At 41.0% G+C, this 16,303-nt stretch overlaps 2 protein-coding genes and 2 long non-coding RNA genes across 4 annotated transcripts in view; 3 read left to right on the forward strand and 1 right to left on the reverse strand.

Annotated features, from left to right (window-relative positions):
• Positions 1–16,303, reverse strand: part of LOC149597224 (uncharacterized) — a 35,612-nt gene that overhangs the window by 4,033 nt on the left and 15,276 nt on the right. The window contains exons 2-4 of the long non-coding RNA XR_016379283.1: positions 15,619–15,865; positions 11,540–11,649; positions 9,078–10,140 (exon numbers count right to left, since the gene is read on the reverse strand). This is a non-coding gene — a long non-coding RNA (uncharacterized LOC149597224). The remainder of the gene's footprint in view (positions 1–9,077; positions 10,141–11,539; positions 11,650–15,618; positions 15,866–16,303) is intronic.
• Positions 994–2,223, forward strand: LOC149597225 (uncharacterized). Its single transcript, XM_089861141.1, has 2 exons — positions 994–1,117; positions 1,190–2,223. Exons 1-2 carry the CDS (start codon positions 1,061–1,063, stop codon positions 1,616–1,618), a joined length of 486 nt encoding a protein of 161 aa, XP_089717267.1. The 5' UTR covers positions 994–1,060; the 3' UTR covers positions 1,619–2,223.
• LOC149597226 (uncharacterized) lies at positions 1,900–3,822 on the forward strand. The gene is made up of 3 exons (XM_089861132.1): positions 1,900–2,023; positions 2,066–2,863; positions 2,941–3,822. Exons 1-3 carry the CDS (start codon positions 1,997–1,999, stop codon positions 3,382–3,384), a joined length of 1,269 nt encoding a protein of 422 aa, XP_089717258.1. The 5' UTR covers positions 1,900–1,996; the 3' UTR covers positions 3,385–3,822.
• LOC149597227 (uncharacterized) lies at positions 10,675–12,632 on the forward strand. The gene is made up of 3 exons (XR_016379302.1): positions 10,675–11,017; positions 11,127–11,747; positions 11,828–12,632. It is a non-coding gene; the product is annotated as an uncharacterized LOC149597227 (long non-coding RNA).

Genomic DNA, 16,303 nt, shown 5'->3' on the forward strand with positions numbered 1-16,303 from the left:
AATCGAAAGGCGTACCTGAAAAGAGTGGCTGCTAAAAAAGCCACCGCCGCCTCTGCCAAGGACGACGTGTTTGTCGCCAATGACGATGTTCCCCTCAGTGTAATTGTCACCAGGAACAGTGAAGATTGAGAAAGAAACTAGCAATTTTAGAGAGGGCTGTTTTCACGCTTTGCGTGGGAGGTGATGACAACAACACCGGTCAGAGAAAAATTGACGCAATCACCGGCGTCTCGACGATATAAAACAAGACCGCGGGCCCGGATAAGGGGTCAGTTTGTTTGTTCAGTTGAAGTCCCCAAGAAGTTTGCAAAGTTTTAATTACCTCGGTAAGGCTCGATTAGGTTATTTAGACAGAATAATAGGATTAATTGTTTTCTTTAACTTAAAATTGTCTAAATATTAATTAACTAGGTCTTCCATTTTTAATGTAGTTTTTTACAGTTAAACAATGGAAAAAGCGAAAATAGCAGCGTATAAAGTGGCAGCTACTGCCGAAGAGGCCACAGCCGCAGCCAAGGCCGCCATAGCCGCAGCAGAGGATAAAGCCGCAAAAATGCGACGCAGCCGCGCCCGATGCCGCCCAAGCCCAAGAGGCGATAACCGCAGCCAAGGCCGCCATAGCCGTAGCCGAGGATAGAGGCGCCCTGTTAGAAGCAGCCATGGCCGATGCCGAAGCCGCCAAGGCAAAAAGAAAAATATATAATCGGAAAGCTTATGAGAAGCGAAAAGCAGCCAAAAAAGAAGCTAGAGTCGATGTTCCCCTCAGTGTAATTGTCACCAGGAACAGTGAAGATTGAGAAAGAAACTAGCAATTTTAGAGAGGGCCGTTTTCACGCTTTGCATGGGAGGTGATGACAACACCGGCCAGTGAAAAAATTCAGAAAGTGGAACAGCAGACTTTTGATCTAAAAGTAATTAAACTAATCATCCAATTTCTCTAAGCCGCCCGCCTCTAGTCATCGAGTAACCGTAATGTTTCGCGTAATTGCAGGGCGAACATACGCGTTACGCTTAGGCTTACATCAGAAACTAGATCAGATTAGGCCGCTGCTGATCTTGTATGAATTATCTCTCCTTGGGTTATAAAAACCTAGGCAATATGGAAGAATCAAGCATGGTATTATTCTTTCATTTTAATTTGCTCGAATTGAGATTACTAATGCCTAATGTACGCTTTTAAACTTTGGAGGAATCGATTCGAAAGAGAAAAAATTCGTCATCCACTTCTCAACGGAAAAGAGTTAAGCTTAGCCTACTCAGCCCCTCAAAAGAGGAAAAGAAGGCTTTAAAGAAAGCAGCCAATCGAAAGGCGTACATGAAAAGAGTGGCTAAAAAAGCCGCCACCGCCGCTGCCAAGGACGCCACCGCCTCTGCCAAGGACGAATCTTTTGTTGCCAAAATAGATGTTCCCTTGACAGTAATTTTCACTAGGAACAATGAATATTTAGAAATTCTGAGAAGGCAACTGGCGACGTTAGAGAGCGCTTTTTTTACGCGTGAGGAAAAGCAGCCTGTCACAGAGAAAGTTGAGAAAGTGGAACAGCAGACATTTGATTTAAAAGAAATTAAACTAATCATCCAATTTCTCTTAAGGCGCCCGCCTCCAGTCATCGAGTAACCGTAATGTTTCACGTAATTGCAGGGCGAACATACGCGTTACGGTTAGGTTTCGTCCACCTTTGAAATCCCAATGTATTAAAGTTAAAAATTCAAAAAAGTTGGTGATTTCAAACGCGGCTGGACCTTCCAAAGCAATAGGACCTTAGAATTCAATCTTGACCATGTATTGAAACCAGAATGCAATCAAGAAAACGTATTTGATGAGGTGAAGGAGGTAATTAAATCGACACTGAATGGTTGCAACGCGCGCGTCTTCGCATACGGCAGAGGGAACTTTCTTCGGAAAGTCACGTTAAATTATTCGGTAGTTGCTTCCTGCAGCCTGACGCTTCCGGGTCGATTATCCTTTTTCTTAAGCGCCACAGATATATAAATTATGGAAGGATCGCCAGAATCGCCACTGGTATTATTCTTTCATTTTAATAATGCTTAATGGGCTTTTTAGATCAACAAAAAGCGACGCAGACAAGCCAAAACGGTGGAAGACCTCACAGAGGTGTACTTTCGTGAAATTGAGGCTAAAGACGCAGCGAAGGCCAAAAAAGCCAAAATTGATAAAGAAAAGGAGTTGAAGAGCGAGGCCAATAAAAGGGCGTATAAAAAGCGGCAAGAAAAGAAAAAAGCAGCGGCTGCCACCACCGAAAACTGCGCCGACAACAGCGCTGATACCACCACCGAAAACTGCGCCGACAACAGCGCTGATACCACCACCGAAAACTGCGCCGACAACCGCGCTGATACCACCACCGAAAACTGCGCCGACAACCGCGCTGATACCACCACCGAAAACTGCGCCGACAACCGCGCTGATACCACCACCGAAAACTGCGCCGACAACCGCGCTGATACCAGCACCCAAACCTGCGCCGACAACAGCGCTGATACCACCACCGAAAACTGCGCCGACAACCGCGCTGATACCACCACCGAAAACTGCGCCGACAACCGCGCTGATACCAGCACCCAAACCAGCGCCGACAACCGCGCTGATACCACCACCGAAAACTGCGCCGACAACCGCGCTGATACCAGCACCCAAACCAGCGGTGTTGAGCAGCTGTTGAAAAAAACCTTTTGCCTGGAAGAACAAGTTAAGGCCCTTGCGGCGCGACTGCAAGAAAAGGATGCGCAAGTGCAAGAAAGTGAAGACGTTACTCGAAAGTTGTTGAAGGAGCTTGAAAGGGAACGAGCAAAAAATGAGGAAACTATCCATCGGGAACCCAAGATAAAGTTCAATTTAAAAGTAATTAAACTAATCCAATTTCTTTAAGCCGCCCGCCTCTACTTATCGAGTAACCGTAATGTTTTGTGTAATTGCAGGGGAACATACGCGTTCTTTGTAGGATTCGCCCTCTCTATGACAAAACAGCTACATGTACAATTGAAGTCAAAACGCCTGAAGAATTGCTTGTGTGTTCAGAAGTGGCACAGTCTTCAAACAAACAAACGCGAAGCAATTCGAAACAGCAGTTTATTGTGGACCGCATTTTCGCACAAGACTCAACACAAATGGATGTGTTTGGTGAGGTGGAAAAATATGTGAAAACGCTTCGCGAAGGGTACAATGTATCCGTTTTCGCTTATGGCCAAACTGGGTCGGGAAAGACATATACGATGGAAGGGCCCCCCACCGTTAACGATTTGGTTAGCGACGACGAAAACCCGGACATGGGAGTCATTCCCAGGAGCGTCATACACTTATTTAAACTTGCCCAAGAAATGGCCCTTGATGGATGGAAGGTAACAACTTCTAAGTTTCAATAATTACCGTAACGTTTAAATACTTAAGACCGTAGTATTAATGTTGTTTAATTTAAAGCCTAAGCAGTTTGAAATCCATGTTAGCGCTCTGGAGATATATGGCGAATCAATATTTGATTTGACGAGAAATGAAAAAGTGGGTTTAAATATAAATGAAAGAGAGGGAAAGGTCACAGTTGACAATTTAGCCGTCCGCAGAGTCACAACCGCGGAAGATGTAAGGCCATGGCCACCGAACTGATTTTTTCACGATGACGCGTTCTTCTCGGTCTCAAAATTAAATAATTTATTTCAGGCCATGGAAGTAATAGTTAAAGCGAGAAAACAAAGGAATATTGCCCCAACAACTAAAAATGTGAATTCCTCGCGTTCGCATTCAATATACATATTGAAGACAAATGAAGATAACGAAGTAACGGGCCGAAGTTTCAACGGTAAGTTGCTGGTATCATTGTTTTTTTTGGCTAATGAAATAAATCTCATAGATTTAGCGGGCAGTGAGAAACTTGGTTGCGAAAAAAAAATAGAAACGAAAACCATAAACTAATCGTTAACCCATCTTAGACGATGGTGGTATCGAAACACCCGGTTTCAAACGCGGCTAGGCCTTTTGAGTTCATTCTCGACCATGTCCTTCAGCCAGACTGCACGCGAGAAAACGTATTTGAAGAGGTTAAGGAGGTACTTAAATCCGTACTCAATGGTTGGAACGCGCGTGTGTTCGCTACGAACCAGATGGGGACAAGCGAGAGGTACGTGTTTAATCCCCGCATGAACAGTGATATAATTGGTCCACCATCGAGGGCTAAACGCGGCCATGAGCACGCGAGAAAACGTATTTGATGTAGTGAAAGAAACTTGGTTGCAAAAAATAAATAAAATAGAAACAAACAACGCGCTTATTGAAGAATTCCTTGGGCGGAAATTCGAAAACGTTTCTGATTATAAACGTGTCCCCCAATGAAGAAAATTTCGACGCAACGATAAACTCTTTAAGGTTTGCCCAAAAAATAAACATGCAAAATTTAGGAACCCATTTCTGAAAACAAAAAAAAAAAAAAAAATATTTTTCAACTGACAATGTTATAATGTTAAATAAATTTTCACAAAATTTAAAAACGTTTTGACGGATTTTAAAAAAGTCTTAAATAACGTTCAATTACTCGGAGATATCTAATGAAACCCTAGCAATCGACCGGAAACAGAAAAAGGCCAGTGTCCACGGCATGTGGACATGTCATAGTAGGGACAATTACGAGATTAACGAGTACCACATCAGCTGGTGTGGACTAAGATTGTAATCTATGTTGTTACTTAAACAGGGTTCATACAACTTTTGGAAAACAAATTTCCCCGAGATTTCCAGGTTTTCCCCCACATACTTCCCTGAATTTTCCAGAGTTACGAGCCTCCAAATGCTATTCCTATGGAGGGGGTTGTTTGTTTACGTTTTGCTTAATTACTCGGCCCCTGTTTGTCGTAGCCCTAAGTTTTTAGTATGGTAAGACGGGGGACAAATTGGACTATAACATACTCGAAGGACATCCCCGTATCTCTACTAGACCCACAGTTACGAGCCTGCAAAGTATAGTCTAATGCTATTCCTATGGAGGGGTTTGTTTGATTACGTTTTGCTTAATTACTCGGCCCCTGTGTGTCGTAGGCCTAAGTTTTTAGTATGGTTGGATGGGGGAGAAATTGAACTATAACATACTCAAAGGACATCCCCGTATCTCTACTAGAAGCAGAGTTACGAGCCTCCAAAGTTGGGTCTAATGCTATTCCTATGGAGGGGGGTTGTTTGTTTACGTTTTGCTTAATTACTCGGCCCCCGTTTGTCGTAGCCCTAAGTGTTTAGTATGGTTAGATGGGGGAGAAATTGAACTATAACATACTCAAAGGACATCCCCGTATCTCTACTAGAAGCAGAGTTACGAGCCTCCAAAGTTGGGTCTAATGCTATTCCTATGGAGGGGGGTTGTTTGTTTACGTTTTGCTTAATTACTCGGCCCCTGTTTGTCGTAGCCCTAAGTTTTTAGTATGGTTAGATGGGGGAGAAATTGAACTATAACATACTCAAAGGACATCCCCGTATCTCTACTAGAAGCAGAGTTACGAGCCTCCAAAGTTGGGTCTAATGCTATTCCTATGGAGGGGGGTTGTTTGTTTACGTTTTGCTTAATTACTCGGCCCCCGTTTGTCGTAGCCCTAAGTGTTTAGTATGGTTGGATGGGGGACAAATTGGACGATAACATACTCAAAGGACATCCCCGTATCTCTACTAGAAGCAGAGTTACGAGCCTCCAAAGTTGGGTCTAATGCTATTCCTATGGAGGGGGGTTGTTTGTTTACGTTTTGCTTAATTACTCGGCCCCTGTTTGTCGTAGCCCTAAGTTTTTAGTATGGTTAGATGGGGGAGAAATTGAACTATAACATACTCAAAGGACATCCCCGTATCTCTACTAGAAGCAGAGTTACGAGCCTCCAAAGTTGGGTCTAATGCTATTCCTATGGAGGGGGGTTGTTTGTTTACGTTTTGCTTAATTACTCGGCCCCTGTTTGTCGTAGCCCTAAGTTTTTAGTATGGTTAGATGGGGGAGAAATTGAACTATAACATACTCAAAGGACATCCCCGTATCTCTACTAGAAGCAGAGTTACGAGCCTCCAAAGTTGGGTCTAATGCTATTCCTATGGAGGGGGGTTGTTTGTTTACGTTTTGCTTAATTACTCGGCCCCTGTTTGTCGTAGCCCTAAGTTTTTAGTATGGTTAGATGGGGGAGAAATTGAACTATAACATACTCAAAGGACATCCCCGTATCTCTACTAGAAGCAGAGTTACGAGCCTCCAAAGTTGGGTCTAATGCTATTCCTATGGAGGGGGGTTGTTTGTTTACGTTTTGCTTAATTACTCGGCCCCTGTTTGTCGTAGCCCTAAGTTTTTAGTATGGTTAGATGGGGGAGAAATTGAACTATAACATACTCAAAGGACATCCCCGTATCTCTACTAGAAGCAGAGTTACGAGCCTCCAAAGTTGGGTCTAATGCTATTCCTATGGAGGGGGGTTGTTTGTTTACGTTTTGCTTAATTACTCGGCCCCTCTTTGTCGTACCCCTAAGTTTTTAGTATGGTTAGATGGGGGACAAATTGGACTATAACATACTCAAAGGACATCCCCGTATCTCTACTAGAAGCAGAGTTACGAGCCTCCAAAGTTGGGTCTAATGCTATTCCTATGGAGGGGGGTTGTTTGTTTACGTTTTGCTTAATTACTCGGCCCCTGTTTGTCGTAGCCCTAAGTTTTTAGTATGGTTAGATGGGGGAGAAATTGAACTATAACATACTCAAAGGACATCCCCGTATCTCTACTAGAAGCAGAGTTACGAGCCTCCAAAGTTGGGTCTAATGCTATTCCTATGGAGGGGGGTTGTTTGTTTACGTTTTGCTTAATTACTCGGCCCCTGTTTGTCGTAGCCCTAAGTTTTTAGTATGGTTAGATGGGGGAGAAATTGAACTATAACATACTCAAAGGACATCCCCGTATCTCTACTAGAAGCAGAGTTACGAGCCTCCAAAGTTGGGTCTAATGCTATTCCTATGGAGGGGGGTTGTTTGTTTACGTTTTGCTTAATTACTCGGCCCCTGTTTGTCGTAGCCCTAAGTTTTTAGTATGGTTAGATGGGGGAGAAATTGAACTATAACATACTCAAAGGACATCCCCGTATCTCTACTAGAAGCAGAGTTACGAGCCTCCAAAGTTGGGTCTAATGCTATTCCTATGGAGGGGGGTTGTTTGTTTACGTTTTGCTTAATTACTCGGCCCCTCTTTGTCGTACCCCTAAGTTTTTAGTATGGTTAGATGGGGGACAAATTGGACTATAACATACTCAAAGGACATCCCCGTATCTCTACTAGAAGCAGAGTTACGAGCCTCCAAAGTTGGGTCTAATGCTATTCCTATGGAGGGGGGTTGTTTGTTTACGTTTTGCTTAATTACTCGGCCCCTGTTTGTCGTAGCCCTAAGTTTTTAGTATGGTTAGATGGGGGAGAAATTGAACTATAACATACTCAAAGGACATCCCCGTATCTCTACTAGAAGCAGAGTTACGAGCCTCCAAAGTTGGGTCTAATGCTATTCCTATGGAGGGGGGTTGTTTGTTTACGTTTTGCTTAATTACTCGGCCCCTCTTTGTCGTACCCCTAAGTTTTTAGTATGGTTAGATGGGGGACAAATTGGACTATAACATACTCAAAGGACATCCCCGTATCTCTACTAGAAGCAGAGTTACGAGCCTCCAAAGTTGGGTCTAATGCTATTCCTATGGAGGGGGGTTGTTTGTTTACGTTTTGCTTAATTACTCGGCCCCTGTTTGTCGTAGCCCTAAGTTTTTAGTATGGTTAGATGGGGGAGAAATTGAACTATAACATACTCAAAGGACATCCCCGTATCTCTACTAGAAGCAGAGTTACGAGCCTCCAAAGTTGGGTCTAATGCTATTCCTATGGAGGGGGGTTGTTTGTTTACGTTTTGCTTAATTACTCGGCCCCTCTTTGTCGTACCCCTAAGTTTTTAGTATGGTTAGATGGGGGACAAATTGGACTATAACATACTCAAAGGACATCCCCGTATCTCTACTAGAAGCAGAGTTACGAGCCTCCAAAGTTGGGTCTAATGCTATTCCTATGGAGGGGGGTTGTTTGTTTACGTTTTGCTTAATTACTCGGCCCCTGTTTGTCGTAGCCCTAAGTTTTTAGTATGGTTAGATGGGGGAGAAATTGAACTATAACATACTCAAAGGACATCCCCGTATCTCTACTAGAAGCAGAGTTACGAGCCTCCAAAGTTGGGTCTAATGCTATTCCTATGGAGGGGGGTTGTTTGTTTACGTTTTGCTTAATTACTCGGCCCCCGTTTGTCGTAGCCCTAAGTGTTTAGTATGGTTGGATGGGGTACAAATTGGACGATAACATACTCAAAGGACATCCCCGTATCTCTACTAGAAGCAGAGTTACGAGCCTCCAAAGTTGGGTCTAATGCTATTCCTATGGAGGGGGGTTGTTTGTTTACGTTTTGCTTAATTACTCGGCCCCTCTTTGTCGTACCCCTAAGTTTTTAGTATGCTTGGATGGGGGACAAATTGAACTATAACATACTCAAAGGACATCACCGTATCTCTAGTAGAAACAGAGTTACGAGGCTCAAAGTTTAGTGTAATGTTAATCCTATGGAGGGTATGTTCACGAACATTTTGCTTAATTACTCGGCCCCTGTTTGTCACAGCAAATTTCCCTGAATTTTCCCTGGGGTTTGTGTCAACTATCTATTTCCCTGATTTTTCCCAGGTTTGTTTGAACCCTGTTAAAAGCCTCGATTTTAACTCGTCCATAAAAGATTCGTAAAGTTTCGGTTTCTATTATTTAAAAGTAGCTTCTCCACCGAGTGACTTCAAAAGTTAATAAGAAAGTTGTCTATCTTCAAAAGAAGCGGAGGACATGGAGTAAAAATGGCCTGTATCTGTGTCCAGGGACACGGGGCGAGACTCGTTCCAACTTTACTAATCTATTTGCAATTTACGAATATTTAAATATGTTTAAAAAGCTTTAAAATCTACTACTAAACTCGGTTAGAATATCCCTAACTATTTCAGAAACGTCCAAATAAATTTATCTAGCATCTTTGGTTAATTTCTCACTCACCACACGTGGTTTCCAGAAGAGGTTCCGTTTAGCTGGTAGAGCCGCGAGTTATAGCTCGAAATAAGCCATCCTGGGCTTCCATTTGACCCCCAGCAGATCCAAAACAAAGTTCAAAGCTCGTCTCTGGTAGTTGCGTCGGCGCTTCGTGTCCAAAATGGTCTCTCTGTAGGGGCGAACACCCCTCGGATCCCCCCAGACAGTTCAGGGGCTCACTTCAGTGGGTGCCCGGTATCCCGTATAGAGAGCGGTAACTCCATTGAAGCGAAAACAAAAAGTACCATGTACCAGAGTCAATCGCGGTTTGCGGCGGTAGAAAGTCACTGGCTTAACATTAAATCTCAACCGTAATTTCGCGACTACTTGACGGAAATCGAAATAAATAATTAAAACAATTAAACTTTCCCTAATTGCGATAAATATCCAATTAACTGTCCATAAATTTGAGGCGAATACCGTGGAAGATGGGCGCCATTTTGATTTTAACGCCACGTGGCGTTACAAGTTACAACGCGCATACACGACTCACGACGAGGCCACGTTTACTGTCTTTGTCCCGGTAAAAATTCTTTCATGTTCATTAAACTTCAAACGAAACGTCTCGTTTAAAAGATTAGTCAAGAACCAACTTCTCTTAACCACGATTAATATAGAACTAACCGTGGATCATGTGAAAATGTTTCTAAGATTAAGTGCTCGACGAGCTTCGACTGAGGTCGGCGGGGCGCTATTCGGCTATTCGGCGTACTCGCTCACGCACCCAAAAACGCGGGAAAAATCTGTTTGTTTTGCATGGAGTAACTTTATAGGAGTGATAATTGTAGATACCTTAGAAGAGCATTAGTATAAAGTCCAATTTCTTGTAATATTACTCCATGGTGACAAAAACCAGCAGACTCGGAATATGTTCAGCCCTTGCCGTCTACATCGCCTCCTTTCTCTCGTCCCCCTTTCCACCCCCTTCTTTGTCATTTTCAAACGCATAAAAACCGGGTGCCGCCGTGAAGAATAGTGTCAGTGCTCTCGTCTAGTTTTCGGAATGGAGAACTCGATGTCCGGCGCCGCTCTGTTCAACGTGGAATTTTCGGTTAAAACAGTTATAAATTTCGACACATCTTCAAATTTCAATTGAACGAGTTTTCTGATTACAAGAATATGAGCCGAAGGTATGAATAATTTTATTTTAAGTCTCCAGTGGGATAAAGTTAACGGAATAGGCCTATTTAATTTTAGAATCCCCGTTTTTAATTTTACACGGAATTTAATTAATTTTACACGGAGAGGAGAGAAAATTAGTTTAAATTTCGAGGGCTTCTTGAGTGAAGGAAACGAGATGATATTTTTCGTGTACTTAGAGGGGGGGGGTTTGGGGTCACGGTGCTCTCTGGTTTAGGGGATATGGGATTTTGTTGTAGATACATTTATGTTTTTTAAAAAATTATACTTTATAGTGGGGTGCGCATTTTAGTTTCATTCATATTATTTGAAATGTGACCTTGTTAGAAATTAAGGGGATACACGATTTGTGTTTCAGAAATGGTTTTATAGTTATACGATTTATATTTTAATAATACCTTTGGAAGGTCAACTATATGGGGGGGGGTCACGTGAGCCGTGTAAAATTAGACTTAAGGTTGTCAAGAGGCCCCCCCTAGTTAAAATAGGGCTGACTAACGTCCTTTGACGGAATCCCCCAATACGACCGGCCAGACCAGACCTACTTTAGAAGGGGGTATTCTGTTACAAGAGGCTGGGCTAACTCTCTTTAGAATAGTCTAAATTTTTAAGTCTTTCATTTTAATATTAATGTAGTTATTGACAATCATAAGTCCACAGTTAACGATTTGGTTGGCGACTACCAAAACCCGGAATTAGGAGTCATCCCCAGGAGCGTCATACACTTATTTAAACTTGCCCAAGAAATGGCCCTTGGTGGATGGAAGGTAACAACTTTTAACTTTCAAAATTACCGTAACGTTTAAATAACGCGTTTTTAAATTAATTAGATCTTTAATTTTAATATTAATGTAGTTTATTACTTTTGTTTTATAGTTAATCATGGAGGAAACGCAAGCGCAGTTGGGTCTACTATAATCAAAACGCAGCGTTCATGTCCATCCACCAAGGGCCTTTCATTTTAATTGGGCGTTCGAAAAAACTAAAGGTCCCGACCACCAGTCTGACGAACTGGACAGTCGGGACAATCAAGATGTATGTTAATGCGACTTATTTACTTAAATAACCTCTGCGCGAACTGGTCCACATATTTCCTTATTAATTTCTTAGAATCTTCATCCTTGATTGAAGCCGACTGTCCACTCTTTTTTTTTATATATTTTTTTTATACATATCCCCCACCCCATTTAAAAAGCGTTCTTGATGGTTGCGGCGAAGCAGATGGGGTGGGGGACAAGCGAGACTTACTTAAGTAGGCAAAGAAAAAAGCAGCAAATAGGAGAACTTACCTGAGACGAGTGGCCGCTAAGAAAGCCGCCAATGTCGCCAAGGACGACGTGTTTGTCGCTGAAGACGATGTTGTCCTCGGTGTCATTGTCACCAGGAACGGTGAAGAAATCTGAGAAAGAAACTAGCAATTTTAGAGAGGGCTGACAATCAGACGGCGGCCAGAGAAAAAGAATTGAGAAAGTGGAACAGCAGACTTTTGATCTAAAAGTAATTAAACTAATCAACTAATTTCTTTTAGCCACCCGCCTTAAGTCATCGAGTAACCGTAATGTTTTGCGTAATTGCAGGGGGAGATACGCGTTCTCTGTCGAGTTCGCCCTCAACTTAAAGCGAAGCTCGGGTCCAACGCATCCCCTACAAGGCGGCTTTCCTTCCGGTCCAGTTTTGGCTTGGCGAAGGTAATTGTGGGCGGGGTTTTATAAGTGCGAGTATAAATCCCGCCCACTAGCCTTTGCAGGAGGAAAGACCCCTTGTAGGGGATGTACAGGAGCCCGCTACGCTTTAGAAGGAACGGACGTGACTTCCATCAAAATAAAGAGTTCAAAAACGATGGTGATTTCAAACGCAGTGGGGCCGTCTTCTGCAAGAACACGCCAACAGGATCTTCAAGGTCACTCTCGACCATGTGTTTGAGCCAGACTGCACGCGAGGAAATGTCTTTGAGGGTCTCAAAGCAAAGCGCGGGTCCAGCGGATCAGTTACAAGGTAACTGGACTTCCTAAGGAAAGCCGCCTTGTAGGGGACCCGCGCTTTGCGTTAACTCCGTACTCAATGGTTGGAACGCGTGCGTCTTTGCTTACGGAGAGGTCGTGTTGCGTGTTTTTGCAGTATTTCGGTTGACGTCACGTCCGTTCCTTTTTTTAAAGACGGCCGAACTCGGCAGGGGCAACAACAAGACCTTTTTAATTTTAATGTTTTTTTTTTTGTATTTTAATTGTGTATTTATTTTATTATTTGTGTAACCCCATTTGTTTTATAAAGTATTCTATGAAAAATAAAGTGTTCCATAATTTTAACATAAAACATTTGTTTAAACAATATTTAGGAATGTAATTAAGTCTCTCAATAAAACGTTTTTCAGTTTCATTTTCATTTTATTTATGAATTTGATAATTTCAAATTTGCTTTCATTATTATAAGAAAATTAATTGGAATTGGAGCCCCACCTATAGCCATCTTGTTTCGAAAATCAAATTAAATTTTCAATTAATCTCTAAATTAATAACGAAATACCTTAAATTAACACTAAAAATAATACTAGCCCTTTAAACATAGAGATAATACTAGCCCTTTAAACTTGGAGATAATACTAGCCCTTTAAACTTGGAGATAATACTAGCCCTTTAAACATAGAGATAATACTAGCCCTTTAAACATAGAGATAATACTAGCCCTTTAAACATAGAGATAATACTAGCCCTTTAAACATAGAGATGATACTAGCCCTTTAAACATAGAGATGATACTAGCCCTTTAAACATAGAGATGATACTAGCCCTTTAAACATAGAGATGATACTAGCCCTTTAAACATAGAGATAATACTAGCCCTTTAAACATAGAGATAATACTAGCCCTTTAAACAGAGATAATACTAGCCCTTTAAACATAGAGATAATACTAGCCCTTTAAACATAGAGATAATACTAGCCCTTTAAACAGAGATAATACTAGCCCTTTAAACAGAGATAATACTAGCCCTTTAAACATAGAGATAATACTAGCCCTTTAAACATAGAGATAATACTAGCCCTTTAAACAGAGATAATACTAGCCCTTTAAACAGAGATAATACTAGCCCTTTAAACATAGAGATAATACTAGCCCTTTAAACATAGAGATAATACTAGCCCCTTAAACGTAGAGATAATACTAGCCCCTTAAACGTAGAGATAATACTAGCCCTTTAAACAGAGATAATACTAGCCCTTTAAACAGAGATAATACTAGCCCTTTAAACAGAGATAATACTAGCCCCTTAAACGTAGAGATAATACTAGCCCTTTAAACAGAGATAATACTAGCCCTTTAAACAGAGATAATACTAGCCCTTTAAACATAGAGATAATACTAGCCCTTTAAACATAGAGATAATACTAGCCCCTTAAACGTAGAGATAATACAAGCCCTTTAAACGTAGAGATAATACAAGCCCTTTAGACTTAGGCCTATCCCTTTAAAATAAACTGCATAGAAATTCTTTCGTACAATAGAAGAGGAACTTGTCCATCAAAACTGACACGGAACTTTTTTATAACTATCCTATAGAATGCTGTCAGTTGTGACGTCAGATCCAAGGTTAAACGTCACGAGTCTGCCTTTAGCAATGGGCGGCCATGACAGTTACCGTTTTTTTCCTTTATGGGAAAACAGCATGGGTGACGTCACACCGGCGCTTCTGACAGCACTCTATACCCCTATATCCACAGTCCAAAATGCAATACCTAGCAACTAAAATACTTTCCAAGAACCCACTAGGAATGTCTCGCTTATTTAAATTAGACCCCAAGCAATAAGACCTTGAGTCACTATCTTGGTACCTGGCCCGAGAAACTTCTAGAAGATTATTTTTAAACCCTTAAACTGACCAATCCCTATTGGGTCCCTGATCTAAAAGTTTTGCCTATTCGTGGATAACACGAATCCGCCCGGCTACGTCATAAATATGGTCCACTATTCGCCAAACCAAAGTCAATCAACAAACGTCATTGTCCCAGAGATCCTCGCGAGAAACTACAAGTTATATATATACGAAGTCCCTCCTGTCCCACCCTCAGTCGATACCTGAACTGTCTTAACGAAACCCTGTCGGCTCATCCTTAAGAAATCGTTAGACGTACGGAGGAGTAAATTTTAAATCGGAGATTTTATTTTATTAATTTTGATACCTTTATTTTTAATCAATTTGAATCCTCAATTTTACACTTTATGCCTTCCTTTACGCTCTTCTTTAATGTATTTTAAACTAATTTATCCGCGTTAATTATTTAAGTTGAAAACGCCAACAAAACGTTAATTATAAAATTAGCGATAACTCGCGATAAATTAACGAACTAAAGTAAACAAGAATGAAAAGTATTTAGATCGAGACAGTTGCTTTGTGCAAAAACATATTCGCAACATGGAGGCGTTAAAAGACGCCATGAAGGGCATGCAAGGTCATTTCCTCAAATACCAGGGTTCATACAACTTTTGGAAAATAAATTTCCCTGAGATTTCCAGGTTTTTCCCCTATATGGAGTATCCTATGGAACGAATGTTAACGAAGGAGGGGGGGAGGGGCAAATAGGACTATAACATACTCAAGGGACATCCCCGTATCTCTAATATAACCAGAGTTATGAGCCTCCAAAATTGGGTGTAATGTTAATCCTATGGAGACGATGTTAATTAACATTTTGCTTAATTACTCGGGCCTTAATTGATGTAGCCCCCAAGTATTTGGTATCGTTGGAAAGCTAAGAAATAGGACTATAACATACTCAAAGGACATCCCCGTATCTCTTATAGAACCAGAGTTAAATGGTGTTATATTTATAAGCCCCGCGTTAATTCTATGGAGACAATGTTAATTAACATTTTGCTTAATTACTCGGCCCTAGGCTGTTTGACGCAAATTTCCCTGATTTCCTTGAATTTTACTAAAAATTCTAAATTTCCCTGAGGTTTTTGTCAACTACTTATTTCCCTGATTTTTCCAGGTTTGTATGAACCCTGAATACTTCGTCATGGACAGTTGTAAAATGCCCCCTTTCCCCAATGGACTCTTCCACAATGTCGGTGTTGGTTGGCTTGAAATGCTCAATTCAACTGTCCAATTTCACCAATCATTTTTTTCCTGTACTAACGGATGTTGGTGATGCGATGTAACCACGCCCCCTCCTCCCCCCTTTCTCTATATCTTCCCAGTGACGTCACACGATGGTCAATTAATCATAAATATCATCACTTCATTATCATTGTTATATAAATATTTTCAAGCATTAATTATATTATCTAATTATTCTTTTAAGTGTGGGGAAACACGTGGGGCTTAATTACATTAATCTAACAGATTTAATGAAAGGTTATTCACTTACCCGGTTAATGATGAACTGTGTTTGTTATCCAATTCCGTGATTAAATTTTTTGGTTGTGATCTGATGAAATGTTTTTGCATTTTCCGTGATAATGTTTGATACAAAATCCAGGTTCAGCTTGGATTTCTGTAGCGTCGGCTATTTCCAAGAATACCACTCACCTCTCGGCTACTGACATTTCAGATGACAGCGGGGAATCAGATGAAAAATGATTTCCGTCACTATCTTGGAGTAGTTCTTGAAAGGCCTAATAAATATACGAATAAAAACGTTCCTGTCGTTTAATTTTCATATATTTTGGCAAATACTTAATTAGGTAGCTAATTATTATGACTAAATTAAGTATTTATGTAGTTTTAAGTCACTAAGAATAGCCTATTGAAAACAGTGGTGTTACTACTTCAGTTTGAGACTTTGTTCACATATATTTTCGATTAAAAGCTAATAAATATTTATTTAATGGTTCAAATTAAGTTAAATAATTAGTTTTTGATAAGTAATAACATTTATTACGACTCAAACCAAGATTTTCAAAGCGAAACTTCAAATTTCCACGTGTTAATGTTATTGTTTTGGTCTGGTTGCCAGTTATTGTGCTACCACGAAGCTAGGGGGAAAAAGGGCCAAGGCTTACCTTAATAAATTTTTTTTTTTTTTTTTTGTTCCTTTAATAAAAGTCGAGCTA

Source organism: Phalangium opilio, unplaced genomic scaffold, assembly GCF_054372755.1.
Source record: "Phalangium opilio isolate 3A_F unplaced genomic scaffold, DU_Popi_V2 ptg000369l_1, whole genome shotgun sequence".
NCBI classification, from domain to species: domain Eukaryota; kingdom Metazoa; phylum Arthropoda; class Arachnida; order Opiliones; family Phalangiidae; genus Phalangium; species Phalangium opilio.